This window comes from Oryza brachyantha, chromosome 6, assembly GCF_000231095.2.
Source record: "Oryza brachyantha chromosome 6, ObraRS2, whole genome shotgun sequence".
NCBI lineage: Eukaryota > Viridiplantae > Streptophyta > Magnoliopsida > Poales > Poaceae > Oryza > Oryza brachyantha.
In genome coordinates this window covers 3620600-3648426 of record NC_023168.2, presented here as the reverse complement: position 1 = coordinate 3648426, position 27827 = coordinate 3620600, and the positions used below count along the sequence as shown (strand labels likewise).

Here is a 27827-nt window from a genome sequence, read left to right as displayed (position 1 = left end):
GTTTATATCTAGTAATAAAATCTGATGGTTTTTTTATAGTGTTCTACAACCTACTATTCACATAAATATTCCCCGTGAGGAGCTATTTCCCCGGGTTTCTCACCGGTAACATCCAAACGATTGAGCCCTTAGAAATCGTAAAACTTCTCGGAAATAAAACCAGCCAAGTTGCTTTAGGAGAGACTCTGTACGCTGGCCAAAAGATCGATGAAGCAACAAATCAAACAACACAAGGGCATCAAACAGACGAACACGAATAAGCAGGCGAGGCTGCTTAATTCCTCGGTCCAGTTCGTCTCCGTTAACTCGTCGTCCCGCTGCCATCGACTCAAGAGCACCACTTAGCTCACATGTCGCGCGGGGCTAATGAATTAACAAGAGTGTCGCATCCCAAAACACGCAATGCAAGTAATACAGTCATAGCTAAAGTGCGTGCAAATATACCATAATTAATCTCAGTTCGCCATCAAATCCAGAACCATTAGCAAGTATTAAGGAGTTGCATCTAGCTGGCCACACACAAATATGCCAGAAACAACTCACGTACAGCATAATCAATCTGCTATTGTTTCAACAAACCGGCCATGAACACAGACTCCAAGTATAACTCCTGAGAACATGGTGAGATCCCTTACCAGCACGCAGTGTGTGTGTTCATGTCCTCATGGATGGAGGCATGCTGATCAGCCGGCGTAGGAGGCAAGGACGGTAGAGGTGAGGGTGAGAACGACCGTGAGAAGCGCGGCAGCGAGGACCAGCTTGGTGAGGAGGCTCACGATGATCGGGAGGATTGGTACGTTGCCGGCGGCGACGGCGTCGGCTCCACCTTCACCGACGGCACGGACGTGGGCGTAGATGAGCGTCACGGAGAGGAAGAACGTGGCTGCGGCAGCAGCTGGACGGAGTGCACCGACAACTGGGACGGCGAGAGGAAGAAGATCATGGCCGCCGTCGATGGCGCCTGGCTGAGGGACCACCACCAGCAGCCCGGAAGAAGCGAACAGGGTGAGGTAAACTACCTGCGGGATCCTCCTGTCCAAGGCGGTGGCGGCGGCGGCGTTGTAGAGGCGAGCATAGATGAGCCGGACGGCGGCGTTGAAGGCGCCCAACGCCGCAGCCACCAGCAGCATCGTCTGGACAGCGGCGTCGAGCGGCGGAGCTTGAACGACGATGTTCTTGGCGGCGCCCGCCTGCACGTCGAGGTTGGGGAAGAATCCGGTGGCGTACGTCGAGGCCAGCAGCCCGAAGAAGGCGGCGACCGAGGGGATGCTCGCCATTGGGAGAGCTTGGTTTGTTGGGAGGATCGAACACTGTAGATAGGGGTGAAGGTGGGCGGGGGGGGGGGGGGTGGATTTGTGGGGGAGGGGAGGGGCTGGGTTGATGCACGAGGCCGCCGAGGACGGAGAAGGAGGGGTTGGGTTCATGGGTTCATGGACGAAGAGGAAACTCTCGCGATGGAATCGCGCGAGACGGCAAGTTTCCAAGCACCAGCCGTGTCACTCACCATTATAGTTACCGACACACGGGTCCCACATATAATGGGACCCACACCTCAGCTACTATCATGGCACTACCTCCGTGGTGGCGAGTAATATTTTTGGCATTGTGGTGGGCTTGGCCAATTGACCTGAAGCCAGGAAAGGGATGTGCCAAGGCAGGCGGTGCGGGGAAGCAGGTATATTTGTGTTCTTATATATCATCTAAATAATTATCAAGAAATATAAAAAAATTGACAAGATAGATTAATATGATTTATATCACTCTATAAACATGCAAGTTTAAATTCAACTTATACAAGTTGTAGCAAAAAAACAAACAAAACTGAAACCAAGTATACGCATATTCATAATTATTTTTTGTTATTTTTGCTATAATTTGTACAAGTTGAATTTAAACTTGCATGTTGTTGGAGTGATATAACTCATATTAAACTATCTTGTTAAATTTTTTTATATTTTTTATTTTTTAGACTATTTAGATAACATACAAGCAACAAATATATCTACACTCGTTTATGACTATTTAGATAACATACGTACGTATATCCACTCACGTGTTAAAAAGCTACGTCCAGTTGGTGTGTGTTCAGCTTTGCATCATGCCGAGGAACCATCGCTGACGCAACTGCACAGCAGGTAAGGTAGGGCCCGCATGTAAGTCACTCAACCGATGTGGCCGTGCAGAGTGTCCGTCTGTTAGTCTGTACTACTTTACTCTGCTGGAGTAGTAGTAGTATGTTCTTTGAAAAGAAAAAAGGTTATGGAATCCTCCCACCAATTCGAAGTTTTTATAGCTTTGGATATCACACGATCTTTAAATTTAACTTTGACTATAACTTTATACTAAAATATATGTAAAAATAAATAAATAATTTTAAATGTTTGACTCGCACCAATCTACGACAACAAGAATCATAGGGGTTGGTTTTTTGTTTTGTAGAAAAAACCAAGCAACATATTTACAAACAAAAAATATTTGTAAATAAAAAACTTATATATGTGTTCTCAGCGATCTAAAAGCTAAGGCTAAAAAATAAATGATAATAAAAATAATAAAATCAACTCCAAATTTAAGGTTTAAAAAATTAAATTTTGACTTATAAACTTAAATATAAACGAAAAGATAAATTTAGGGAGTACTATTGTTGCTCTATTAAAACCTTAGGAGTACTACTGTTACTCTATTAGAATCTTTCATGGTTGATTAAGTTGTGCTTTGCTATCTTTGACCAACATTTTTTAAGCAATTTTATAGTATTTGAATAGATACCAAGAGGTATTAAAATTTTAGTGTAAATTTGATATCTTTTAGTATCTAAGGTGTCAAAATTACATAGAAAAAAATAGTATCTCCTGATAACTTTTTAAGCACTATAAAATTGTTCTTTTTTAAGTAACCACTTATTAACCAAATTTGACAGTAACAGTTAATCTTATAGAGCTAAATCTTTTTCTACTAGTACATAGGCTTATTCAGATGTATACAGGCAGGCCTGTTGAAGAACATGCCCATCCTGAAGGTCGAGGGCTTGAGGGCTCTCTGTCTCCACCTCTCCCCGTGGGGAATCTGATATTCAATATAGGCTAAATTCCAATGGCTGTAGCATTTTTTTTCCCACGTGTGAAAAAATCAATTGATGCGCCGAGAAATGACGCAGTATGCACTATTTACAAGTATTTGATTTGATATTTTTCTCAGAACAAACTACCGGTTCTAAGGCAAGAACTCTCCATTTCACCATCGAATCATGCCGCATGGAAAGAGCGACAGAAAACCAGAAAGGCAGGGCAAATCGGTATTCATCAAATCTCAACACAAGGGTAGAGCAAGATATGCAGAGCAAGAACACTGAAATCCAGAAAGCAGAGAAAAGGACAGTGGACTGACCTTACATGTCTGCAGCTCCACACGTACGTGCTGCTGCAGGGCACGCACGCTCAGCTCAGCTCAGCTCAGCTCCGGCCATGGAAAGCTCTGCTCCAAATCTGCAACGCTGCACACCGCCGGAGGCGAGAGCTTGGAGAAAGCTCAATTGAGCGCCCAGTGGTTGACCTGAAGGAGTGGAGTCTCCTCCCAAGATTAAGGTATTTAGTAAAGCAAATGGACAGGAAGAGATCGGCCGCATCACTCCCTAGTCCCCACCACAAACACACCCCACTGTACCATACTACCATGGCACCATCGAGGACGCAGACAGCTCAGAAAACAACTGTGACAACGGATGTGCTTGTTTGTTACAGAGGTCCCAAGTAGTACACCATGACCGTCGTTCGGCGAGGAGGTGATAAGTTAATTTATCCGGTACGAAAAACACAGTAATAGGTTAATATATAATTAATTAATTATTAATTATTAAATATTAAAAAATATAAAATAGATTAATATGATTTTTTAAAAACAACTTTCCTATAGAAAATTTTTGCAAAAACACACCGTTTAGCAGTTCGGGAAGTGTGCGCGCGAAAAACGAGAGAGTTTAGTTAACTTACCCCTAGGGGCGAACGCGACCTAGGTCTGGCCTAAGTAGTCTGTCATTAAGTTTGGAACCTAGAACGATCTCATTTGGGTGAAACACGCTTAGTGTCACTCGAGTTGTAGGCAAGCATGTTGGACGTGCTGGGAGCAGAGACAATCATGCATCAAGTTTCGCTGGACATATAAGGGTATTCACGGTGCTCCTGTGTGATAAGTGGTTTTAACTCACTGTATAAAAGACAGACTACCATAGAGAAGAGAGGGTGGTCCCAAATGGTTTTAGAGGGATCTTCGTGCCCTCTGCATAATGTGATATAGCTGCTAGGTATATTAAAAATGCATAACTTGATCTACTCAATAGAGGGAGGTGTGACCCCACAAGGGACTTGAGCGGGGAGAAGAGACATGCACCGATGTCGGCCAGAGTAGGGTGGGGGCGAGTGAGAGATGCCGACAAGGATATGGGATTCAGACCTCACCCTGGTCCTCGTTGTCGAGCTGGGGAGGGGTGGTGCGCTCTAAACCTGAATCCACATAAAGGGTTTGTCGGCAAATATGAAACGACAATGCTGGAGACGGGAGGGAAGGGGAGAGGAGGTGTTGCTTGTGGAGGGAGGAACGGGAGGTGTCATCAGCTAAGAGATGGAAACCGCAGGGAAGGCATCACTGAGAGCTCACCAATCCCACCACGCCTTGCTCTATGTCTTCAGGAGTCATGCCTCATTCGATGCTTGTGAGGAGAGGGGAAAGTTGAGAACATAGGGGAAAGTAGAGGGAGTAGTATAAAACATTTGACCATTTAGCTCATGAACATGTGCATTTTGTTGCCTGATGTAATCAAGGTACATTCTTGTGTAAGTACAACATAAGACAAAGAAACTATAATATCCCAACTCATTAGTAGTGTTTGGTTCTATTTTTGTGTTTTAGTGTCAGTTGCGGTCCGTTAGACCCAAGTGTTTGGTTGGTTGGATTAGATAGATGTGTGTCAACTTATATACTTAATTCATCCAAAGCATAGAATCTCCAAGTTAACCCTCTTACAGAAGTGAGAACAAAAGTTTAAGTAGAAGTAGGATGTTATGTGAACATGGATCAACCCGCTGTATAGAGTGACAGTGTGACCAATACACAAAGAGATCAATAGACAAAGAAAACAATACTCCTAGGTGATTGACTTAACCATTGCAAATGGCAAACATAAGGACATATATGGAAATGTAACATGGAAGCACGGGTAGATACTCAAAACTGACGATGGCACCGAAATTTGATATTTGTTAATAATTCTTAGCTATAGTCTAATCCCCGACTAATTATGGATGATCCTTTCCAACCTACCAACATCACCGCTGACCAATAACACCCTCACCTATGCTACAATTGTTTATTGTTGCGCGGTTACGACATATATGTCACGTTAATTATTTAAGAGAAAAACTAGGGTAGAGTTCAATTACACTACTACCCTAACACCTATTACAAGTCTAAATCCAAAACAATAACCAACTACGTCGACACATACTCTAACAATATCGTTAATGAGCTTAAGAATACAGTCTTTTAACTCGTTAAGGTTAAAGAGCCGAGTCGAGCTAACTCGTTAAGATGACGAACCCAAATGAGCTAAGCTAACCACCTGAGTTGGCTCGTTGTCTATCTCTGATCCTGATACAATATATTTAAGGACAACATACAGCAAGAACATTGCAGCTGAAGACAACATAATTAAGGTGTAGGGTTATTGAATTTCACAAGAATAATAAAGGAATTTAGTTATAAGGAGTTTTTCGTACGAATTAAGGTGGTTTGGATGGAAAAATATGAATGCCCAAAATTTCTATGGAATAAATCCTATACATAATACATCAATTCCGTAGGATTTCAAATGAGCTTCAACCTGATGGATTTTATTTCCTTTGAGAATATAGGTGACACATAATCTAAAACAAATGTTTTAAGCAATTCCTGTCAATGTATTTTCTGCAAAATTCAACATATCGTGATATTTCAATCCCGTGTTTTAAGATTCTTGTTGTGTCGTATTCCCTGCAGATTTGGGTAGTAGTTTTCAGTGAACAGAACACACGAACTGCTAGTCCCGCATAGGACAAAACTTTGACGGAAAATTTCACTTCACTTCTGGCTGGCGCTTTTCCCAGCTGCAACCGTCCATCATCCTCATCCAATCGTACTGAAGCATAACGTTGCAATCATACGGAAACTAGATGATGCCTCACCCATTGCTGCGAAAATCTACAATCATATAACATAAATAACTTGCTTACTACTATAAATTAGTACGCTGATTACTACTGTTTGATGAATGCAACTATAATAAAGGTAAAAACATATATATATCTTATTGGTTTATGAATATAAAATTGAATTCGACAAATGAAATGATAAGTCTTATCCAAAATTACTAGTATTAATGGCTATTTAAGATTAGATTAACTAGCATATATAGATAGATAGTTGGGATCAAAGCATGCAACGGATTTAGAGGCTACTATAGGTGGCTCAATGCTTGCTGAGCTTTCGATGATAAATTCATGGGTAAAACTGGCCGAGTTGCTCTAGGTGAGACTCTCGTTGTGGTTGCATGGTAGCTACCACTTTCCAGGTTCCAACTATCACCACGTGTTTTTGCCGCCTGAACAGTGAACACCATCTTCTCTGGCGGCTACGGGTGTAGCCTCATTCGTGGCGGATACCACTTGGGCGTGTGCGTGTGTGAAATAGGAAATATTTGGGATAGTATTCATCAGTCAGTTATATACTCACTCATTTCTTACTTATCATCTAAATATTTATAAAAAGATTTAAAAGAAATTAATAAGATATATTAATATAAGAAACTGTGCAAACAAGTTTAAATTTAACTTATATAAGTTTTGGAAAAAACAACATATTTATATGTGAATAAACGTATAAAAGTTCCAATTTAATGCATGCATATTTGTTCATCTTATTCAAAATTTCAAAATTTCATGTTTGTACAGTAGTATACTCCCTCATGTTATTTTATATAACGCAATTGAATTTTGATTGTACGTTCAAGCATTTGTCTTATTAAAAATAAATAAGTATTAATTATTTTTTTATGATTTTATTTATTACTAAAAAAAACTTTGAGAGTGACTTATAATTTTACAAATTATCATAAATTTTTGAATAAGAATCACTGTCAAACGTAGATCTAAAAAAGTTAATGACGACAAATAAAAAAACAGAGGGATTATCTTATATTAATCTATTTAATCATTTTTAAATTTCTAATAATTGTCTCGTACCTATGTTTTATATTGTAAGATTTTCTAACATATCCTAGATTCATCTATCGTTAAATGTATGTAATTTATATATATATAAATCTATTAGCATTTATATTAATATAGATAGAACTAAAAAATCTTATATTATGAAACCGAAAGAGAATAGGGCACGTAAGAAAGGAGAGGATGGATATCCACGGGGACGAAAATCCATCTCCAAAATATTCAAATCGCAACGGCATGTACAGTAAGTAACACGGATCAATTAAAGGCATACACAGTAGTGACAACCCAACCTCGAGACTCAAGCATACTCATGATCAATCAGACAAGCACTGACGATTACTCCAGAACAAGACGAAAGCACACGTACGTGCCGTCGACGCGGGTGACGGGCGGGTGTAGTCCTCGATCAGAAGCTGGAATGAGCCGGTTCCTCAGGCGACCTCGCCGCCGCCGGCCATCGCCCTCCTCTGTGCTAAGTACCGACGCCATCGTCAACCAACCCAAAATAAGCATCAGGAACTGATCGAGGCACATCCCAGGCCATCACCCCCATCCCCACGGACGGAGAGCTAGCAGTGGATGCCGCCGCCGCTTCCTAGGCCCAGCGACGTCGCGCCACGGGCGCGCCGGTACTGACTGCACTTGCACGACGGCCACATCCACCGTCGTCTTCTTCCGCGCGTACACCTTAGCCGCCACGATAGGCGCGCGCGCAACAGCTCGACTGCCGCGCCAAACCCTCGTCTTCTCCAACTCCGACCGGCACCTTGGCACAACCACTCTCGCACGAACTCGTACTGCTATTCTACCACATGAGTTCACAACTTCACGTAATTGAACATCTTTTTGCATCAAACCCACAGAAGAAAATAGGCAGGAAAGAGTCGGGTGCATTCGAATACAGTAGTATATACGATTGACAGCAAAATCTGTTCTTATTACAACACAAGACATGCATGATGAAGCCATGAACTCGAACGACGGAAAATTCTGTTACCCGGACAGCAGCAGTGCAGTATAGGATTGGCTCTCGATGATTGGACACACTTTGGGAGATTTACTCGGAGTAGCACAAGACAATGATGGCAGCGATGGGGCTAAGAACAACCGTGACAAGTGCAACCGCGTGAATCATCATGGTGAGGAGCTTGACGGAGGTCGTGGTCGCCATGCTCCCGGCGCTGGCAGCTCCCCTTGCGAGGCCGGCACGGAGACGCGCGTAGATGAGTACGACGGAGGCGAAGAACGTCGCCGCTGCAGAAGCTGGAAGGAGTGCGCGGACAACGACGACGGCGAGAGGTAGCAGATCATGAGCGCCGTCGCCGGCGACTGGCTGGACGAAGAAGATGAGGTGGAAGAGGACGCCGGTCGAGGCGCACAAGATCAGGCTGACGGCCTCCATCGTCCGCCTGCTCGAAGCAGCGGCGCGGCCGTTATAGACACGGACGTGGATGAATGCCATGGCCGTATTGAGGGCACCCATCGCAGCCACCGCCATGACTACCTTAGCGACGTGATCGAGTGGCCGCAGAGCTCGAGCGGAGCTCACGGCACCCAACTGGTCGACGCAGAAGGAGACGAACACGGTGGCTCCCGTCGCCACCAGCAGCCCGAAGAAGGCGGTGGCCATGGCGGCGCTCGACTCCATGTGTGGTTTGGGTTTGCTTTCTCGGGGGAGAGGGGAGGAAGGAGGGGTGGGTGGGGAGGGCGGTGGAATGAATCGGGGATGTTGAAGCAAGCACACGCGAGAAAGCAATCAGAGCATATATACAACGGGTGATCATCTAGAAGATGGGCGGGGTGGGGGCCTGGGGGGAGAGGGGGGGGGGGGGGGATAGTGAAAAAATGGTTAAGATTTCTGCTGGAGTTTCTACGAAAGTTGACGTACACAAATTTAGCGGAAGTTTCTCTTCGGCATCTTTTGGAACACATTTGTGTGTTTTTAGGTTTTTTGTCCAAATTTTGTGGTTAAGCATATGGGCTGGACCGGTTTGAAACCCATCCAAACTTGAGTTTCGTTGGACTGGGTTTTTATAGTACTTATTTACCAAATCCGGACGGCTCATGTAGTCATGCTCCCCCGCCCCCCCCCCCCCCCCCCCTCCTTTTTTTTCTTGTCCATGAACAGAACATTACTCCTGCAGATACACGGTTGGCTCTCATTGTTTTGCATTTTTGAAGGAAGAGCGAAACAACGTTTTTACAAATAAGAAGTAATTTTGAGTAATTTTTATATGTGTACATATAGATTAAAAACAAAACATGTAAAAATAAATCATGATGAAAAAACACAAAATGAATACCAAAATTATGTTTTAAAATTTAACTTTTGGCTTATAAACATATGCAACTACAGAAAGTAGGGAAACCATTGTGTTCGTATAATGGAAGCAGCACTAAAAGAGCACAGTTTTGTCAAAGCAAATGGCCAGGTCTGAGGAAACAGGTTTCCTCGGCTGAATTGTGTTACACGGCAGAAAGGAAAGGCAAATCGGTGCCAAAACAGAAAGAGCAAGCTATCGGAAGCCAAAGAAAAAAAAAAGGAGCAGGAGATGCAGAGGAAAACGGAGTACAGAAATTCAGAGCAAAGAGAAAAACGACACTGAGCTGACCTGACATGGCTGCACACGTTCGGGCAGCTGGGCACGAACGCTCAGCTCAGCTAATCCGGCCATGGAAGACGGCTGAGCCCTGCAAATCTGAAATGGAGGTTAGAGCAGCTGATCCGGCCATGGAAGCCGGCCGCTCCCCTGCAGATCTGAAATGGAGGTTACAGCTTAGCTAGGGGAAGCTCTATTGCTTTCTTGAGCAGTTGAGCTGCCAGGGAGTTGACCTGAAGTCGCCTCCCAAATTGAGATTTTAGTAAAGCGAATGGATATATGGAGGGAAATATCACTACGCAGGGCGCCGTTCGCAAATGCCAACCGAGGCTAATTTTTCTTTTTTTCCCCTTCACCGTACAGGTTTCCTCAAATATTAAACACTATATTTTTCTAAATATATATATATATAAGTTATTTAAAAATCAGATCAATTCATTTCATAAGTTTATAATAACTAATACTTAATTAATTATACATTAATGATTTTACTCGTTTTGTGTATGCTAATTAACTAAATTGTACATTGTAGTTGCAAATGCGCCCGAGCACACACCGTTAATAAAACCCGCAAACATCTTAGTTAACCCTCTATAAATATTATTACATTAAATATTTAATTTGGAGTGACGGTTAGGAAATATTATTTAATTCTACTGTAAACCTGTGCTCTTCCTCTCAAAAAAAAATAATTTAGAATTGTTACTGAAATCTCGGATCAATCGAAATGATCGCCGGATCGCACAGCTCCTCGGTGCCACCACGTAAACGGAAGACAAAAACGGAGGGCCAACAGATGGCACTTTGGCTGTTTGGAACGAAGTGTTGAACAGAGATAGATCGCGTTGCAGATTTCAGACCCAGCTAGGCGCCACTAAGGCTGACGTGTAAAGCGAAGACGCACTTCGGCCACTTGTATTGTACTAACTCCAGTATACGTATGCATACACGCACCGGCTTTTCGGCACGAATCGATCGCGTCCTCTATTTTCACGTGCTTCCCCCTGCATGGTGTGACAATGGTTGGTTCGTCGTGTACTGTGCTATCTGACGTACTTGCCGTACACCTGCACGTGTCGTTGACGTGCGCACCACTAGGGATGGACATATCGGTAATCCGTGGCTGGCTCCCGCGTGCACGGCCGCGCGACATGCTTGGCTAGCTCATCGAGACGACGGTGATCGACGATTTGGAAGCAAACCAGCCAGCGGTGGGGTGGTGCACGATTTGGTGCCTTGGTGGGACGTGTGGCTTTCGGTCGGTCCGACCCAAAGTTTAGCCCTGTCGACGTTACGTCACTCCTGTGGCTGGCTATTCTTTAGAGTTGTACTGGAGTGGAACTGTGGTTGAAAGGTTTGGAATGCGTGCGCTTATAAGGTTTGCATGGTGTCGATCGACCGCCTCCCTTTTTCCCGTTGAAAATTGATAGTAGTATGTCGGATCACGTAACCGTCGGAGCCAACATACAATTCGATTGTGTTTATATTTAAGTTAAAATTTAAATATTTTAATCTTAAAATTAAAATTGATTTAGGATTTTTCTTCATTTATTTTCATGCCTTGACTTAAAAATATGTATATAAATTTTTTATTCATAATTTTTTTAAAGTACAAAGATTTCCGTTCATTTGCGTTGTCCTTCTATAAACGTAATGGCAGACTGCACTAGTAGTCCAATAATGGTTACTACTTCTGTTATTATTGGAGTACTAATTACTAGTCGATTACTTCAACGATGATGTACTAGTTCAGCTCACGATTAACGTATAGTATAAGCTAATTAGCTAACGATTGAAATACAAAAGTATTGCAACTTGGTTAGTCGTTTAATCCTTCTATTATTACTACGTATCCCTCGAGAAAACAGAAAAAGAAAAAGGGAAGAAAAAAAAGAAAGTACTGCTAGTGTGAATCTTCAGGCGCTGGCACGGCTCGGTACTCGGACATCAGGCGACGGGTGCGGCGGCGAGGAAGAAGTGATTCGCTCCGTGGCCGGCAACGGGTCAGAAGCGGGGGGGGGGGGGGGGGGGGGGGGGGGCGGGGCACTTTGCGCCTTGCAGAAGAAAAGGGCCAGAAGCGTGGCGCTGATGACGGTGGCGGCAGCGACGCCGACGGGCACGGTGGCGAGTGGGTTCTTGGAGGTGAAGGCGAGGAGGCGCTGCGCCGGCGCGTCGAGGATGCCAACTGCAACGGAAGGGACGAGGAGGAAGCAGACGCCGGCAGGGGACACTAGCAGGGTCGCCTTGATGGAGCGCTCCGTGGCGTGGGCGGCGCCGTGCCCATTCGGGAGAAGCACGGTGCGGACGCGCGCGGCGCTGGCGCCGAAGACGAGCGCGGCTCCAGCGAAGGCGAGAAGGAAGCGGAGGGGGCCGAGGTCACCGGACTGGAACGGCGGCAGGAGGAGCAGGGAGTCGGAGACGAGGACGGCCACGGCCAGGGACACCGCCTGCGTCATCTTGGCGAAGGGGTCAGCGACCGTCGGCCACGTCGCGCGGCGTCCCGCGCCGCCCCCAGCGCGCGCCTTGCGGAAGAAGCGGGCGAGAAGCACGGTGCCGAGGGCGGGCGCGGTGACCGCCGCGATTACGAAGACGACGATGGCGATATCGACGGCGGGGCTCCGCCCGGCGAAGGCGACCAAGAGCCGCAACGCGTCCGGCCCGCCTAGCGCCCCCGCGCCCATGGCCACGACGATGGTATTCCGAAGAATTCCCGCCATGAAGCTCAGAATTGACAACGCCTCTGTCTCACCCTGCCGTAGCCTCGTTTTATTTGCGATTCTCACCGGCGAGGACGCCAGGTGCGCCGTGCGGTCAGCAATTGGTGTTAAATTAAATCGCTTAGGCAGCGTTTAGATCCCAAAAATTTTTGGGTGGAACGTCGTATCCACACGTACGGTCGTACATTAATCTAATTACAAAACAAATTTCGCTTGAAAACCGTAAGATGATTTTTTTGAGACTAATTAATCTGTCATTAGCACATATTGTTTACTATAATACTTATGGCTAATCATATACTAATTAGGCTTAGAAAATTCATCTCATGATTTTCTTCATAACTGTGTAATTAGTTTTAATGTTTATATATATTTAATACTTTATTTAGGTTTTTAAATATTCGGTTTGATGTTTTTATAAAAAGTTTTTGGAAGTAAACTTGTCTTAATTGAGCAATTAAACAAATCGTTCATTTTCCACCGTGTGCTAACTGAAAGATTCGCTTAATCCCCACTGGCTAGGCTTGCCCAAATCTCTGCCGGTGACGCGACCCGACGAGAACCCGCCCCAACACGGCCGGGCCAAAACCGTTTCCATAGGAATTTAGGGTTGGGTCCTCGTTTTTTGGGGACGGGACGAGGGACAAAATTTATCCATGAAAATCTCCATGGGTCCTTGCAATTTTAAAGAAAAAAATATTTTTGTCATTGCTGTCTTGCTGATACAAACTCTATTGGGACTTTGGTCCATTTGAACGGTAAACCGTGGTTTCCATCTCTCTCAACCCTGAGCCTCTGCCTCTGATTCTCCTGTCACGTTCTTTGCATCTCACCGTCTCACTCACAACTTTACCCCAGCGCCGCCCGCCGCACGTCGCACGCTGCCGTCCTTCGCCCGCCGCCCCTCCCTGTTGGCTCTCGCAGACATCGGCGCAGCGCAACGCTGCCCCACCTTCCGCTCGCAGTGACGCCACTGCACGCACGTCTCGTCGGTCATCGTCGCCGCTTGCAGGCCTCGCGCCTTCCAGAGCCGTTTAACAGTTTTTAATGGTGTATATAATAAAACTACCTATGTAACATTATTTTTTTTTTCACAAAACTAGATAATTAAGACATTGTATCCCAAAATTATAATGTAACGTCAATTTTATCAAAAAAATATATAATTTTTATAATTTATAAAGGATAACCGTGGAACTCTAAAACTTAAGAGTTTTTTTAGTTGTACTGCTAAATATCTAGTTTTGTAATACAATACCTTAAACATAAACATGTAGTTTTATGAGAAATTTACTGCTAAATATATAATTTTGTGATATACGAGCTAAACTGTAGTTTTATAATAATTTACTCAAAGTATGTGGAGTTTAATGAAATTTACTCTTTTTGAAAATATATGTGCATTCTTTACTTAAGCTCGTTCGCTCAGCGTATAAGTTGTTAGGTATTGTGATTGGATTTAACACTAAATATATTATAATTATAACTTATATTTTCATATATTTGTACACAAATTTTAAATTAGATGAATGATCAAATGTATGACAAAAACTCAATGTTATATATTAAAGCACGGAGGATATATTTGGATAAATTAATTACACCCATCTTTTTGCTTCGTTTATGTTTATAAGCTAAATTCTGAATTTTAATCTTAAATTTACAGTTAATTTTGAGATTTTTTCATCGTATTTTATTTTTAGCCTTGGCGTTTAGCTCACTATTAACATGTATATAAATGTTTTATTCGTAAATCATTTTCTGTTTGTAAATATATTGTTTGACTTTTTTTCAAACAAAGAAAAGATGACTTACCAGTGTCATATTATCATATAGAAAGAGAGACTTAAGACACTTTTTTTTCTTTGGTTCCCAAAGTTTGATCTGTCCGCAGGATCATCAAAATGATCGCACAACTCGTTGCTGATCATCAAAATGGTAGAGTGATAGCATAACTCGCTGCTGACCACCAGGCATGTCACGGCGGCACGAATTGAACAACCACGTACTGATTGCGTTGCAGCCAGCTTCGGTCCCAAGCTATCATCCACAGATCGGACAGAACTGAAGCGCAGTCTTTGCCGCCGCTTTCCGTGGCCGTCACCACACAAGTGCCAACGGGCAAGACACGCCCGCGCGCCCACTCGGCAGAAAAGAAAAATGTTGTTGCTTTGTCGATTCTTTGCAAGCCCGTATCTGCGGATATCATACATGCATTTAATCACTTATAACATTTTGGACACGTCCGCTTTATTTGTAACCCCACATAGGAAAGAAGGAAATCATCTGTAATTAAGTTTGGCACTTTGGCTTGCCAATTGCCATCTTTCTAGAGGTTACTCACTATGTTCTAGATCAATGCATACATATACATATATATACATATATATACATATATATATATGGCCTAGCAAAACAAATATGCTAATTCTTTTTTACTGCATAAGACTTTATAAATTTGTTTTGATTCATGCATATGCTGAATACATGATCAACAGGGAAATCTTAATATAGTCAAAATATTTTATAATACAAAATAGACGATTAATAGTTATTTGGTGAGTCGGCTGAATAAGAAAGCAAAACACTTTATCCCTATCTATATCTCCTATGCATATCTTCCGGTCTATCTAGCTCCTTTTCGTCCACTACTGAGATGTAGGCCCTGCTTTTTTGGCTATATGATTAATTGATTATGGCCATATGATTAATTAATTAATTACATCTATAAAAATTTGAAAAATGATTGATAAGAATTTTTAAAACAACTTTCTATAGAATTTCTTTACAAAACACAAACCGTTTAACCACTCAGAAAATGTGCACGTGAAAAACGAGTGAATCTGTCCAGTAACCCCTCCAAACGAACGAGACCATAGTCTAACTTTTTTAAGCAGTTGTATGACTGTGTTGTTTCTGTATAGAAGTTTATTATTTCACATTTCTAAATAGATTTTTAAATTTATGATAACTAATTTTATCATTTATATCGTTAAATAACTATAAAAATAGGATAATATCTTTTATCAAAAAAACTGGATTTTTTCCTTCACGTGCTGCTGCAAACGATCCTTGTCCCACTGACGTCTGTGGTTGGCTTGGATGGCCCTGCCAATTTTTGTGATTGTGCTCGCGTAGTCGCGTGTGGTCCCCCACGTACGTCGCGAGCCGCCGGCCGCCCGCCAGGCGCCGATAGCGAGCGACGTTAACAGATGATCAATCTGGTCCACCTTGTCTCGCGTGTCGGTAGGCACACGTACGTCGCTGTACGACGACAACGTCTCTACTAGTCAAAAAAAACAAAATTAATTCCCGATTTCCGTGTTATCATCCGTTTTATTTAAAAAAATTTCAAAAAATTAGAAAAAAAATTAATCACACGTAAAGTACTATTTATGATTTATCATCTAATAAAACAAAAATATCAATCGTAAAAATTTTTGAATAAGACGAAGAGTCAAAAATTATATGTAAAAAATAAAAAAATAGTTTATTTTAAGATGGAGGGAGCTAGAGCTCATGGAGACCACGGTGACCGACGATTCGTAAACCAACAGTGTGGCAGTGCCTGCCTGGTGCAAGGCGTGGATGTTAGTCGGTCGGTGCGTAGGGAAAAAAAAGGAGCGAGGAATATTTACAGACAAAAAATTCTATCTTTTCACTTATGCTTATCTTTATAAGCCAAAATTTAAATTTTTAATCTTTAACTTAGAGTTAATTTTGAGTTTTTTATTTCCAAGAATTGGTTTCTAGATCACTTAGAATAAGTATATAAAAGTTTTTATTCACAATTTTTATTTATAAATATATTGTTTGATCATTTTTTTTCAATACAATAACCCCGTTGGCTAGTGTTGGACAGCCACGGCCTGGCTGGAACTGGAGACGGCCGGTATAATTCAGAACTTCCGATCCATCATCGAAAAGAACCTAAAATAGGAAGGAATCTCCAACTGAAAAGAACAGTACTGTCATGCCCAGTTCTTTCCGATTCTATCACCGAAAAGAACCGACAATATAGAAATATACTACCTCCGTGGAAATAAGATCGTTTTTCTATTTTTATACAATGTTTTGATTCTTCGTCTTATTTAAAAAATTTTTGTGTTTAATATTTTTATTCTTACTAGATAATAAAACATAAATAATGCGTGACTAATTTTTATAAGTTTTTTAACAAAATTTTTAAATAAGACGAATGATCAAATATTAGATACGGAAAAATAAATAATAAAATTATTATGGGACGGAAGCAGTATGAATCAACGGTTGCCCAGTTCGTGCTGCCGTGTCTAGTACCTTTGCCAACTTGTGTGTATGCACGGATATGAACACGCATGTCAGAGCAATTCCGACCGGTCGGGTGGCTTGCGAATGCCGATGATGTTCACTCCCGGCAGGCCGGTTTCGCTAGCCTGCGTCCACTCTGGCAATCCGTGCACCCAACTTCTCCCATGTGGTAACGAAAAGCAGAGCGGCGGATGTGATGCAAATGGCCCCGTTTTCTCCGGGTTTTTATGCGAATTACTGGCGCACCTGGATTCTTGCCGACCAGGTCCAAGTTGGGGCGGCGTCTGTGGGGGCTGGCCGGTCCCTTTAGTTTTTTTTTCCCCTCTCTTTCGTATGGCTCGAACGACAGTCGTAGCAATCTTCTGTTGGGGTGAGTGGCTGGGGTTGAGGGTACGTTGAGGACCAAGCGGTGCTCGGTTGGATAGCCACGCGGGCGCGCGAGCTAACCCGAGAATTTTTTCTCTTACACACGTACTCACCTTAAAATTCTAATAATGTGTCTACGTGTGTTGTGGTGTGTCCATGTGCGTCCTGAGTTGTACTCTTAAAAAAAGACCGTACTATGTGTGAACCGGCTGCGGGCACTTACCGCTCGGGTGAACTCCCACAATGATGTACACTGCTCAATCCTATAAAAAGGTACTCCCTCCGTCTCTAAATATTTGACGACGTTGACTTTTTTATGCACGTTTGACTATCCATTTTATTCGAAAAATTTACATAATTATTAATTATTTTTATATCATTTTATTTATTGTCAAATATACTTTGATGCATATATAGCTTTACATATTTTAAATTTTCTTTTAAATAAGACGAATAGTTAAACGTGTATAAAAAAGGCAGTGGTAGTGTAATGGTAACACACAACGATTCCACGATCCCAACCCAAAAGACTCAGCAAAGATAAGCATGGGGCAACACCAAAAACTAATCAGGTATAGAGCTAACTTATGATGCACTTTATCATTTGTAAAATTTACATAGTGAATTGATAAGATATAAATGGGAGATTATATAGCTAAGAGTAGAGCTTAAGCCCTAATTGTGCTACCCTTGATTCCACCGCTGAAGATAAGTATTAAACATAAGGGAAAATAGCAGCTAATGAAGCAAGGAAAACCATCTGTAGAGTCCCGTTTCCATCAATTGTGGTAGTTAAAATGAAAGAGATTCCTTATCGTGTGGCCGTAATTTTTTATTTTTTTTGAAAGCAGCCATCTCATGCCATGCTTAATGGATTTGTATGAAATCACCAACATTTGATATCAGTTAGGATCCCGCTACCAACACTGCTCTGAATCTGCTCTGAATCCAGTTGAAATTCCCTCGGCATCTGATCAGCAGTCAGACCGTACTGACTACAGTAAATTTTGCCAGTTTGCCGGCATATGATTATAGAAACAGTGGCACTGAATGAACAGACAACTGTTGCATTGGACTACTGTATTCATTTTCTCACATTCCATTGCCCTACTGCCCACACCTACTACGAGTCTCGAGCCGATGGACAACTGATTGTTCAGTGGACTGTCATCCTTGTCTTAACTTCCTCAATCTTTCAGTTGAGTTTCCTGCCATTTGTGTGCAGTATTGATAAGTACAGTTGATTATGTCATTGTATCAGTTAATATCGCTAGAAGTCCATTACAGCACATTCGGTTTGTAGGGAAATAAGGTTGGTAGGAATGAGGTATATGAAATACTAAAGAAAAAAAAATCATTTCCTACAAGCTGTGAAGAGAAAATGTAAGAAAATTTTCATCCACTCAAACAACTCAAAAAGAATCATATAGATTGATGTGGGCATGCAATTCTTTTGCTCTACTTTTCCTATTTTTATATGCTAAAGTTACTCCAAATCAAATAGGCTTTTCAAGACAAAAATTAATACTACTCCCTTAATCCAACATGTGGTTATCTAGGATGAGATTTAACCAATTATCCTGTCTATGCTCTAGGATCTTATGAGAAAACTAAATAGTACTTTTTTCATCCAAAATAGACTACCTCCGTTCTAATATAACTGCATTTGTGGATTTTCGTGTCCAACGTTTAACCGTTCATCTTAATTTAAAAAATTTAATTTTTTAGAAATAGTCACAAATAAAATACTATTTATGTTTATCACCTAATAACAATGAAAAATACTAATCATAATTTTTTAAAAAATAAGATGGTCGATCAAACGTAAAACATCAGTGTAAAAGTATACTTATTGTGGGACGAGGAGAATATCTATCTGGATGAGATAATAGCTACTTAAAGACATACTAACTCTGTCCCATAATAACCTCAATTTTCGTTTTTTTCGTGTCCAACGTTTGACCATTCGTCTTATTTGAAATTTTTTTGCGATTAATATTTTTATTATTACTAGATTATAAAATATGAATAGCAATTTATACGTGACTAATTTTTTTAAGTTTTTGTATAAATTTTTTAAATAAGACAAATGGTCAAACATTGGACACGGAAAAACAAAAAATAAGTTTATTATGGAACGGAGATAGTAGTACAAAACTACTGCAGTCTACAGTACAATAGCTTGGCTCTCGAACTGTAGTGAAGTGTGGACAGAAGAAGTGGACTCTTGTGGTCGTTGTCCAAGCAGGTGGTTTTCTCGCGGGTCTATCTACAATAATCCACATGGCCGGAACGGCCCGGAACTGAGGAAGACTTGACCATCGCTGCAGTACCGCTATAATTCTCTCCGTGGGCGATATATTAGATTAATGGGTCGATCCTGACTTTTGGGATTCCATTAACCTTTTCATCATCTTGTGTGAAAGAAAACTCAGTATGACGTAAGAGATGACTCATGACGCCGATGCCCTATGTTAAGAATGGAGGGAAAAAAGAGAAGAAAAAGAGAGTTAAAAATGGCTTATTGATGCCAAGCCTCATCTTTAGTCTTGCATTAAGCATAAATAAAATAACCTATTGTTTTATACGTGTGTTCTTGGTGATTTAAAGCAAAGACGAAAAAAATTTAAAATTATTTCTAAATTTAAATTTTAATGTATAGACATAAGTATAAATGAAAAGAGATATTTTTATTTTCTAAACATTTTTAATAAATAATTTTATTACTAAATCTCGATGGAAATATTTTCACCATATAAACCTTTTTAGTTTTGAATCACTTTGAACACATCTTACAAAGTTTTACCTATAACTTGATTATTTTTTTTACAAACAGATCGTTTCACTCTTTCCATATACGCGTGGTGCTATTCGCCGTCATCTGCAAAACTGCAACTTCGCAAAAATTGTCTGCGAAGCTGTCCTTTTTTTTGCAGTGGGACCACGCAGCAGCACAAACGCATCCACCTCTCATCTACTACAGAGAAGTGCTCCGTGGCAACAGCGGCATGCAAATCAGGGAGGCTGAAAAGCCAGAGTGGCGTACAGTACTATTTTTAGTGCACCGGGCACCGATTGGGTGTGAGACTTGCACGTGTGTGCACGAGACGTCTTTTTTTTTTTTCTTTCTTTTACAACAGTCAGATTGTCCCGCTTTTCATTAAAGCCAAAAGTTTGAAAATACTGGGATATCGGTTTTACAAGTAAACAAATAGAGCTAGAACGACAAAAAATGCCAGCCAAAGCAACTATACAAGTTGTGCCAGCCCAGAAAGGCACCAGAGAGATTGAAACATAGCTACGATAGAAAACAACGAGGAGAGAAAATATCAGACAGCCTCAATAAACTACTGCTAGAAGATAAACTTAAGGCTATTCCAGATCTTGCATTCTAAAAAAAACTTTTGCCATAGGTTGTAGATTTTGAACCTACATGTTCAGAATACATGTTTTCTCACTTTTCACCGGTACTCTCCACTGCATAAGACAACAAACCATACGATATATAATGTTAACAGGAGACTTGAAAAGAATATCTCTAAAAATCATATCATTCCTCACTGACCACAATTGCTAACAACTAGCAGCTAGAATACAAAAGCGAACTTTTGGAAAATTAGAACGGTATGGCCATAAAGTACAATCAACAAAGTCAGCAAAAGAAGTTGGAACTCTATTCCAAGCATCTTTACACAAGTTCCAGGTGAAGTTCGCAACAGGGAAAGAGAAAAAGATGTGGATTGCATCTTCACACTCTCCACATAATTGACAGCTCTCTGAATCATCCCAAACTATTTTTCTCAGCTGACTAGCTGATTAAATTTTGTTTTTCCATATCAAACAAAGAAAATGTTTGAGTTGGAGAGGTATGGGCGACCTCCATAGAAGTTGCAACTCTTTATCCTCAATTCCTCTAAACGTCAGCATTCTGTACATAGAATTAGTAGAAAAAATTCGTGTATTTTCTATTGTCCAAACTAACTCGTCAGCTCCATCACCCCTAATAGTTTCAAAGAGAGGGGCAACAATATCACAAAGCCCAATCCAGTTTTGCAACACTATTTGACAGAATGATCTCCTAAAAGTTAAACAAACAATACCCCTCTCTCTCCCTCTCTCACCTCTTGAACTAAAATATCTTGTTGTTGGCAGCTCTAAAAAAGATAGAGAAAAGAAATTTTTAAAGGAACATCTCCAATCCAAACATCTTTCCAGGACCAAATATGCTTACCAATAGACAGCTTCCAACAGGAACCTCTACTAACCCATTCTTTAATTTTTTGTAACCCTGGCCAAAAAAAAGACTGGGAGGTTGGGCAGCTTTGAAAGAACACGAGACGGTTTGTCCAACTCTTTTGTTTTACTAATCCCTAATCCTTCCACACGGTGGTTAACTGGTGATATGTCACTGTCAAATTAGCATATACAAATGGCTGAAGCATAGGTATAAAAATATAGAGAGAGAATCGGCCACTCCAAACCCCAACCTATGATAACATTAAGATATGAAGGGGAGGACAAACCAGATACGAGAACGGAACATCGTTCTTCTGAATCATCCAAGAATGTACTTATGATGTACTATTTTCGTCCTCTAATTCTCTAAATACTAAACCTAAGAGGGGATGTAAACAAGAGTATCTGGCAATACAACCAATCTAAACAAGAGTATCTGGCAATACAACCAATCTAAACAAGAGTATCTGGCAATCTAAACATCCGAAGCATCGATTCAGATCCCCAACAACGAAAAAAAAAGAGGAAGAGGTAAAAATGGCAAAAACACCGTTTCAGTTACTCTTGACATTTCCAACTAAGTTAATCGGACAGGCAAGAAAGACCAATAGGCTCTGTTCGAACTGTTTCGACACATTCAACGCTAATGATGCAACAAAAGATCACGCACTTTCGAAATTAACTGTCGCATAACTGCTCAGAAACGGTAAAAAAAAACACACAGCTGATGGATTGGAAACTGAAATCGCCTCCATCAATCGAGTGAAAACTAAAAAGCAGTAAGAGCGGATCCGGCAATCACAAGTCACAAACAACGCATCCTCACACGGAATCGCCGATTCGTTATTTCACCGAGAATCACTGAGTAGCACCAGCGGCGGCGCGGGCAGCATCGTGGTGGCAGCCGCAGCATCCATCCGCCGGCGCGCGACGCCGAGCTGTGCGTCCCCGCGCCGCGTCAGGCCGAGCAGGCGAACTTGGCGTCGGGGACGGCGACGAGCCAGACGGCGACGAGGAAGATGGCAGCGGCGGCCACTGTCAGAGTGACCCGCGCGAAGAGCCGGGTGAACGGGTCAGGGGCGTTGCCGGCGACGCGGATGTAGCGCACCAGCAGCATGGCGCCGAGCACGGGGGCGGTGGCGGCGCACATGACGCCGACCAACATGGCGACGTCGGCGACGGGGTTCCTCCCGGCAAGATCGCGCAAGAGGCGGAGCGCCTCCGGGCCGCCCAGCGCGGTGGCGGCCAGGGCGAAAACAATGGCCGTCACAAGATCTCCTGCCATGGGAATCAGCACGTAACAGAGAAGAGAACCTCTCGTGGCTGCAAGAACAAGGATCGAGAGCCCTTTCTTCCGCCTTCGCTCTGACCAAGCTCGCCTCCTCTCTTCCCTCTTCAGCTATTCAGCATGAACAGATCGAAGATGATTGTCCGACTGGATTAGTGGATTGAATGTTCGATCATGGATAGGGCATGATCACATCGCAGCATAGATTTGTTGGGACAGCGACAGAGTCAGCGGCCTGTCGTTTATCTTGAACGGGGTAGGAGTAGTGCAGAGCACTCGTGCGTATTTTGACGGTGAGTCCAAGACAACGTCCAGAACATAAGGAATTTTCGCCCTCAGTGACAGTGTCATGGTGAGTACGATTAGTCCATGGTCCACACAGTGTGCATTTGTGTATAGTGGTGCAGTAATGAACGGATGAGAGAGCATGTTGCCACACGGCGAGACGGAATCGTTGTGTTCGTGACCACTTGCCCACTTTCCACAATGAAAGCGACGGCCGCGTTAGCCATAAAGTTATATCGGATAAGTTTTCAACAATACTGTATTAAAGTTAACTCGATCCACTATACGACTTTTCAGGCCAAACATTATAAAACTTTAGTAGAGATGTATTCTCTCCATCCACCTCATATTCTCTCCGCTTTTAGGTAACAACATGGTCTTTTAAACCTATATTTGATCATGATTTTTTATTAAAATATAATAAATAAATATTTACTTTAATTAAGTTACATTTTATGACCGCCTCCGCCATCGGGGCACTGATGCACACACGCATGGACGCCACGCTTCTCGCTGCGGCGCCACGGCCAACGTGCTAATCTGCCGGCGGACGCTGTCGCTCGATCATCGCCGCCTGGACGGAACAAATGTCGTCGCCTCTGACCCACATGATGAACACCTTACGTCCGGCGTGGACGTGGCCTGATTACAGCCCAGGATTTTGCTCTTTGTTAAAATAAGGTTTAGCCCAGGATTAGATCAGTCGAATCTCGTCGTGGTCAGAAAAAGGCGTACAGATTAGCCGAGATAAGATGAGTGCGCAGGTGGGCGATTTGTGTTCATCCTGTCCCCGACACGGGAGCGGGACCCGTTTTTTCGGCGAAAACCGCGAAGATGCGTGAGAGCAAGTGAGAACTTGCAACTCATGGACGAGCAAAGAGGGCAGTAGCACAGTACCTGTCGAACCGTCAATTTTGGGTCCAGATCCTCTCCATTACGGCACATAAATGTTGTTCACGTGAGTACAACAGTAAAAAAAATCATAAACAGTGACACAAATACTAAAGTTTTGACACTGTAGTATTTCTTTAGCACTTAAACCTGGTCCATCTACTTTTGAGCCAACGATTAAAAATCAGTCCAAATCCACGATAATGTCCACCTCCTAAATAGCACATGCTGCTGCAGAGATCCATTCTGTCAATTTTGGTTTCAATTCGAAGGAACAAACCATCCCATTCACCCTAGCCACCTGTGACCAGCCTACCATGTGCAAACGAGTGAAGTCTGCCCATTCTTTTCGGCAGCTACTCAGTTCATTATAAGCAATTTTATCATCCTTAAGTAGGTAACAAGAGGTATCACGGTTTTCTATGTAAAAGTACTAGAAGATATTAAATTTTACATAGAAAAAAACAGTACCTCATGGTAACTTCTTAAGGATGGGAAAAAAAACTCGTTCATTAAACGGTTGGGCGGTAAGTTTGTGCAAAATATTTTTAAAAATTTGAATAAAATTATTTTTAAGTTTTTAATAACTAATACATAATAATCATACGCCAATTTATATATTTTTTCATGTTCCGTGTCGCATCATGGCATCATCATTTTATTCCTTCCTTGCCAAGTTTATTTGTATTGCTGCTGCTACCTCTCCAATATAAAATCATTGGATGATATGCCGCGCATTCCACGGTAACATAGGCAAATTATTTACTTATATGATCAGCATGTTGATTAATGTTTATTGAATACAGCTATTGTTAAGTGTAAAAACATATATGGTTTTACATTTGCATATGTGTATGCTAATTAACTATTAGTTAATGAATTTTCTGGTTATCATTTGTAATTTATAGTCAGTTGAACAGTAAACTTCGTAATAATTGAGTGTGGCTTCTTTGAAGCAAAGACTGGTATGAATGTTGTCATTATTTCAAAAATTGGCATGTCTGAAGAAAATTTTGACTGCCCGGCTGCAACATGCTACAGGAAAACAAAACATTACCATCACATGATACTGAAAACGAACGTGTGCTGGATCCGCTCTCCAACAATCGCATCGTACCAACTAAGCTCGCGCCTGGGGCCAGGCCGGCACGACAAGTTGAACCTATAACTGAAAAGTGGTGCTGATAGAATCACACTGGTGACCCGAAACCACCAAAAGTCCACAGATTAACATAAAAAGATACGGAAAAAAGTTTGGTGGGGGCGGGGTGCAGCGGACTCGCCATGCACCCTATCCTGATTTTGGACGTGTCCCCACAATGGATCGGATGGAAGAATTCTCGGGTCCACTCGACTGCACAGCTCCACGATTCGTTCTCCGCTCGACTGGACGGAAGACGCGTCTCTGTACGGCTCCGCACTTTGTTCTTCGTCCAATCCATTGTGGGCACACACGTCCAAAATTAGGATGGAGACGTACCGCATACCCGCTGCACCATGAGCCCACCAATTTTTTTTCCACAGCACTGTCTAGCAAAAGACCGAGGAAACGAGTGACAAATCAAAAGGCTCTGGGCCTTTTCATTGCTAAATAATCGTTCGAAGGGCTGTGGACCACTTGGGCAATGCTGTCCTGGTCTAGTCTGCACTCTTTTAGTAGCTATCCATAATTTCCAGATGTCATGTTTGGAACAGGACAAAAATTGCACAAAGATCACCAGCAAAATTTACACTCTATAAGCAATTTAGCACCGCAACAATGAATTGTTCCTTCAAATTTAGCCATTTCACTCAGTTTTTTCAAATTTTTTTTCAAATTTCATGGCGTTAATAATCTCATCTGAATACATAAGAATCATCAGTTCAACATCATCAACCTAGCTGAGGACATGAATCGCTCTTCCATCTACGAATTGTAGGAGCATGGCATCACGGCATCAGGCAGCACCAGCGCCTGCGCGATTGGTCCAGGGGATGGCGAGGAGGCAGGCAGAGAGGAAGAGGACGACGGCGTGGGTTGTAATCGTCACCGAGATCATGCTGGGGAAGCGCCCCATCGCCGGCGGCTGGGCGGCGGTGGCATTATGTCCCCTGTGGGAGAGGAGGGCGAGAAGCGCGCTGACGATGACTGTGGCGAAGCCGACGAGCACGTTGGCGTGGACGGGCCGGCTCTGTCCGGTGAAGGCGAAGAGGAGGCCCTGCGCGTCGAGGCCGCCGGCCGCGACGTGAGGGACGAGCAGGAGGCAGGCGGCAGCGAAGGAGACGACGGCGCAAGACACCAGCATGGCCGCGTCGGCGACGCGATTCGTGGCGGGCGTGGCAGGGGCAGGGGCAGGGGCGGCGCCAGAGACACCTCGGAAGAAGCGGGACAGCTGCACGGCGTCGCGTACCGGGCCTGGGACAGCGCCGGCGACGACAACGACGGCGGCGAGAGCCACTGCGACGAGGGGGAACGGGCCGAATCCGCCAGCCACGACGAACTGTTCGACGAGGAGGCACGCGGTGACGGTGAACACGACGGCCAGGGAGATCACCAGGGTCACCATAGCGAAGCCGTCCGCAGCCACTGCGCCGCGTCCGCTGGCCCGACGAGCGCCCGGCGGCTTGCGGAAGAAGCGGGCCAGAAGCATGGTGCCGAGCGCGGGCGCGGTGACCGCGGCGACAACGAAGAGGACGATGCCGATGTCGAGGAGAGGGCTCCTGCCGGCGACGGTGAGCAGGAGCCGCAGCGCCTCGGGCCCGCCCACCGCCCCGCCGCCGATTGCCACGGCGACGATCATCGGAACAAGACCGGCCATTGGGGAATCGATTGGAGATCAAGCACCCCGCGCACACTCCCTCCCCTGTTTCTTGCTAGCTCTTCTTCCCTCGAGTGATTTGCTTCTGTGGCGGCCGCGGGGCGATTTGTAGGGAGCCGGTCGCGCCTCGCGCGTTCCCGTTCCGGTGATGCCTCCGTCCGGTGCGATGCGATCCGTTGCGTGGTGTACCCACGTATCCTGGCTCCAACAGTACAAAAATGTTTAACAAATTTAAGAGCTTATCTATCATTTTCAAAAAATATCTGAAATATTATATTTTTAGTATAAAAATTTAATACCTTAAGTTAGTTATAATGTATCTCATAATTTTATACTAAAATTAAAAACCTCTAATTTAAGGTTAATTTTAGACTTTTTAAATTTTATATAGTTATTTTGTATCAGTCTTTATTCTTAGATACTCCGTAGTTAAATTACTCATAGATTATTTTTTGTTTATTTTTTTTATAAAAAGGATAAACGTTTAGCCCCCGTTCCGCTCCGTGACGCATGCTCCCCAGCTGGAACGTGTTGAGTCGTAATAACGAATCGGTGCACATACGTGCGGATGGTGGGATGGTGGGGGATAACGGGATATTTTTGTCACTGGAGAGAGAGCACTTATTTAGATTTTGCCACATTTTCCCATATGGTATGACACGTTGGTCTTTCAGCTTGGCAACACTTGTGGAACCCACCTGTCGAACGTTTCTTCCTCACGCCGCTTCAGCTCCACGAGCGCACGCATGCACCGCAAGCGGCAGGGTCGACATGGCGTCTGCGAGGGACAGGCGTTTGCGACCATGGCCAGCACAACGTCAGCGTGCATGGCGGGCATCGCCGTCGGAGTTGAAAATGATTAGCTAATTAACATGTGCGTTCCTTGCCAGCATTTTAGTCCGCTTCAGCGCCAGCCCCATGGCTGGTGTCCTCAGCTTCACCACCGCATGGGACGCCACGGTCTAGATCTCCTTCATGGCTTCATCGGCAGCATTGTCTCGTTCATGTAAGCAACCAATTACTTGCTGGTTTGCCCAAGACACATGTTAATGAGCTAATCATTTATTCATTTTCACCTCAATTGTTTTTACTAATTA

The 27827-nt window shown here is 43.1% G+C and overlaps 5 protein-coding genes across 5 annotated transcripts; all 5 read right to left on the bottom strand.

Moving 5' to 3' along the window:
- Window positions 1-435: 435 nt before the first annotated feature.
- On the bottom strand, window positions 436-1314 carry LOC102709653. Its single transcript, XM_006655827.3, has one exon. It carries the CDS (start codon window positions 1275-1277, stop codon window positions 684-686), a length of 594 nt encoding a protein of 197 aa, XP_006655890.2. The 5' UTR covers window positions 1278-1314; the 3' UTR covers window positions 436-683.
- Window positions 1315-8128: 6814 nt separating this feature from the next.
- Window positions 8129-8891, bottom strand: LOC102709091. Its single transcript, XM_006656679.3, has one exon. The coding sequence runs from the start codon at window positions 8887-8889 to the stop codon at window positions 8317-8319; it is 573 nt and encodes a 190-aa protein (XP_006656742.3). The 5' UTR covers window positions 8890-8891; the 3' UTR covers window positions 8129-8316.
- Window positions 8892-11171: 2280 nt separating this feature from the next.
- Window positions 11172-12576, bottom strand: LOC121054677. The gene is made up of 2 exons (XM_040524877.1): window positions 11907-12576; window positions 11172-11200 (listed from the first exon to the last, which is right to left on the bottom strand). The coding sequence occupies exons 1-2, from the start codon at window positions 12574-12576 to the stop codon at window positions 11172-11174; spliced, it is 699 nt and encodes a 232-aa protein (XP_040380811.1).
- Window positions 12577-22016: 9440 nt separating this feature from the next.
- Window positions 22017-23095, bottom strand: LOC102709373. The gene has a single exon (XM_015838529.1). It carries the CDS (start codon window positions 22751-22753, stop codon window positions 22427-22429), a length of 327 nt encoding a protein of 108 aa, XP_015694015.1. The 5' UTR covers window positions 22754-23095; the 3' UTR covers window positions 22017-22426.
- Window positions 23096-25652: 2557 nt separating this feature from the next.
- On the bottom strand, window positions 25653-26790 carry LOC121054786. Its single transcript, XM_040525491.1, has one exon. The coding sequence runs from the start codon at window positions 26728-26730 to the stop codon at window positions 25870-25872; it is 861 nt and encodes a 286-aa protein (XP_040381425.1). The 5' UTR covers window positions 26731-26790; the 3' UTR covers window positions 25653-25869.
- Between the last annotated feature and the right edge of the window lie 1037 nt (window positions 26791-27827).

Excerpts from the sequence above, each read along its gene's own strand:
- LOC102709653 (XM_006655827.3), bottom strand. The coding sequence starts at position 1,277 with ATGGCGAGCATCCCCTCGGTCGCCGCCTTCTTCGGGCTGCTGGCCTCG.
- LOC102709091 (XM_006656679.3), bottom strand. The coding sequence starts at position 8,889 with ATGGCCACCGCCTTCTTCGGGCTGCTGGTGGCGACGGGAGCCACCGTG.
- LOC121054677 (XM_040524877.1), bottom strand. The coding sequence starts at position 12,576 with ATGGCGGGAATTCTTCGGAATACCATCGTCGTGGCCATGGGCGCGGGG. Across the intron at positions 11,201-11,906 it reads TTTCTTCTGCAAGGCGCAAA|TTCCACTCCAGTACAACTCT; the intron begins GTGCCCCGCCCC and ends TTTCAACCACAG.
- LOC102709373 (XM_015838529.1), bottom strand. The coding sequence starts at position 22,753 with ATGGCAGGAGATCTTGTGACGGCCATTGTTTTCGCCCTGGCCGCCACC.
- LOC121054786 (XM_040525491.1), bottom strand. The coding sequence starts at position 26,730 with ATGGCCGGTCTTGTTCCGATGATCGTCGCCGTGGCAATCGGCGGCGGG.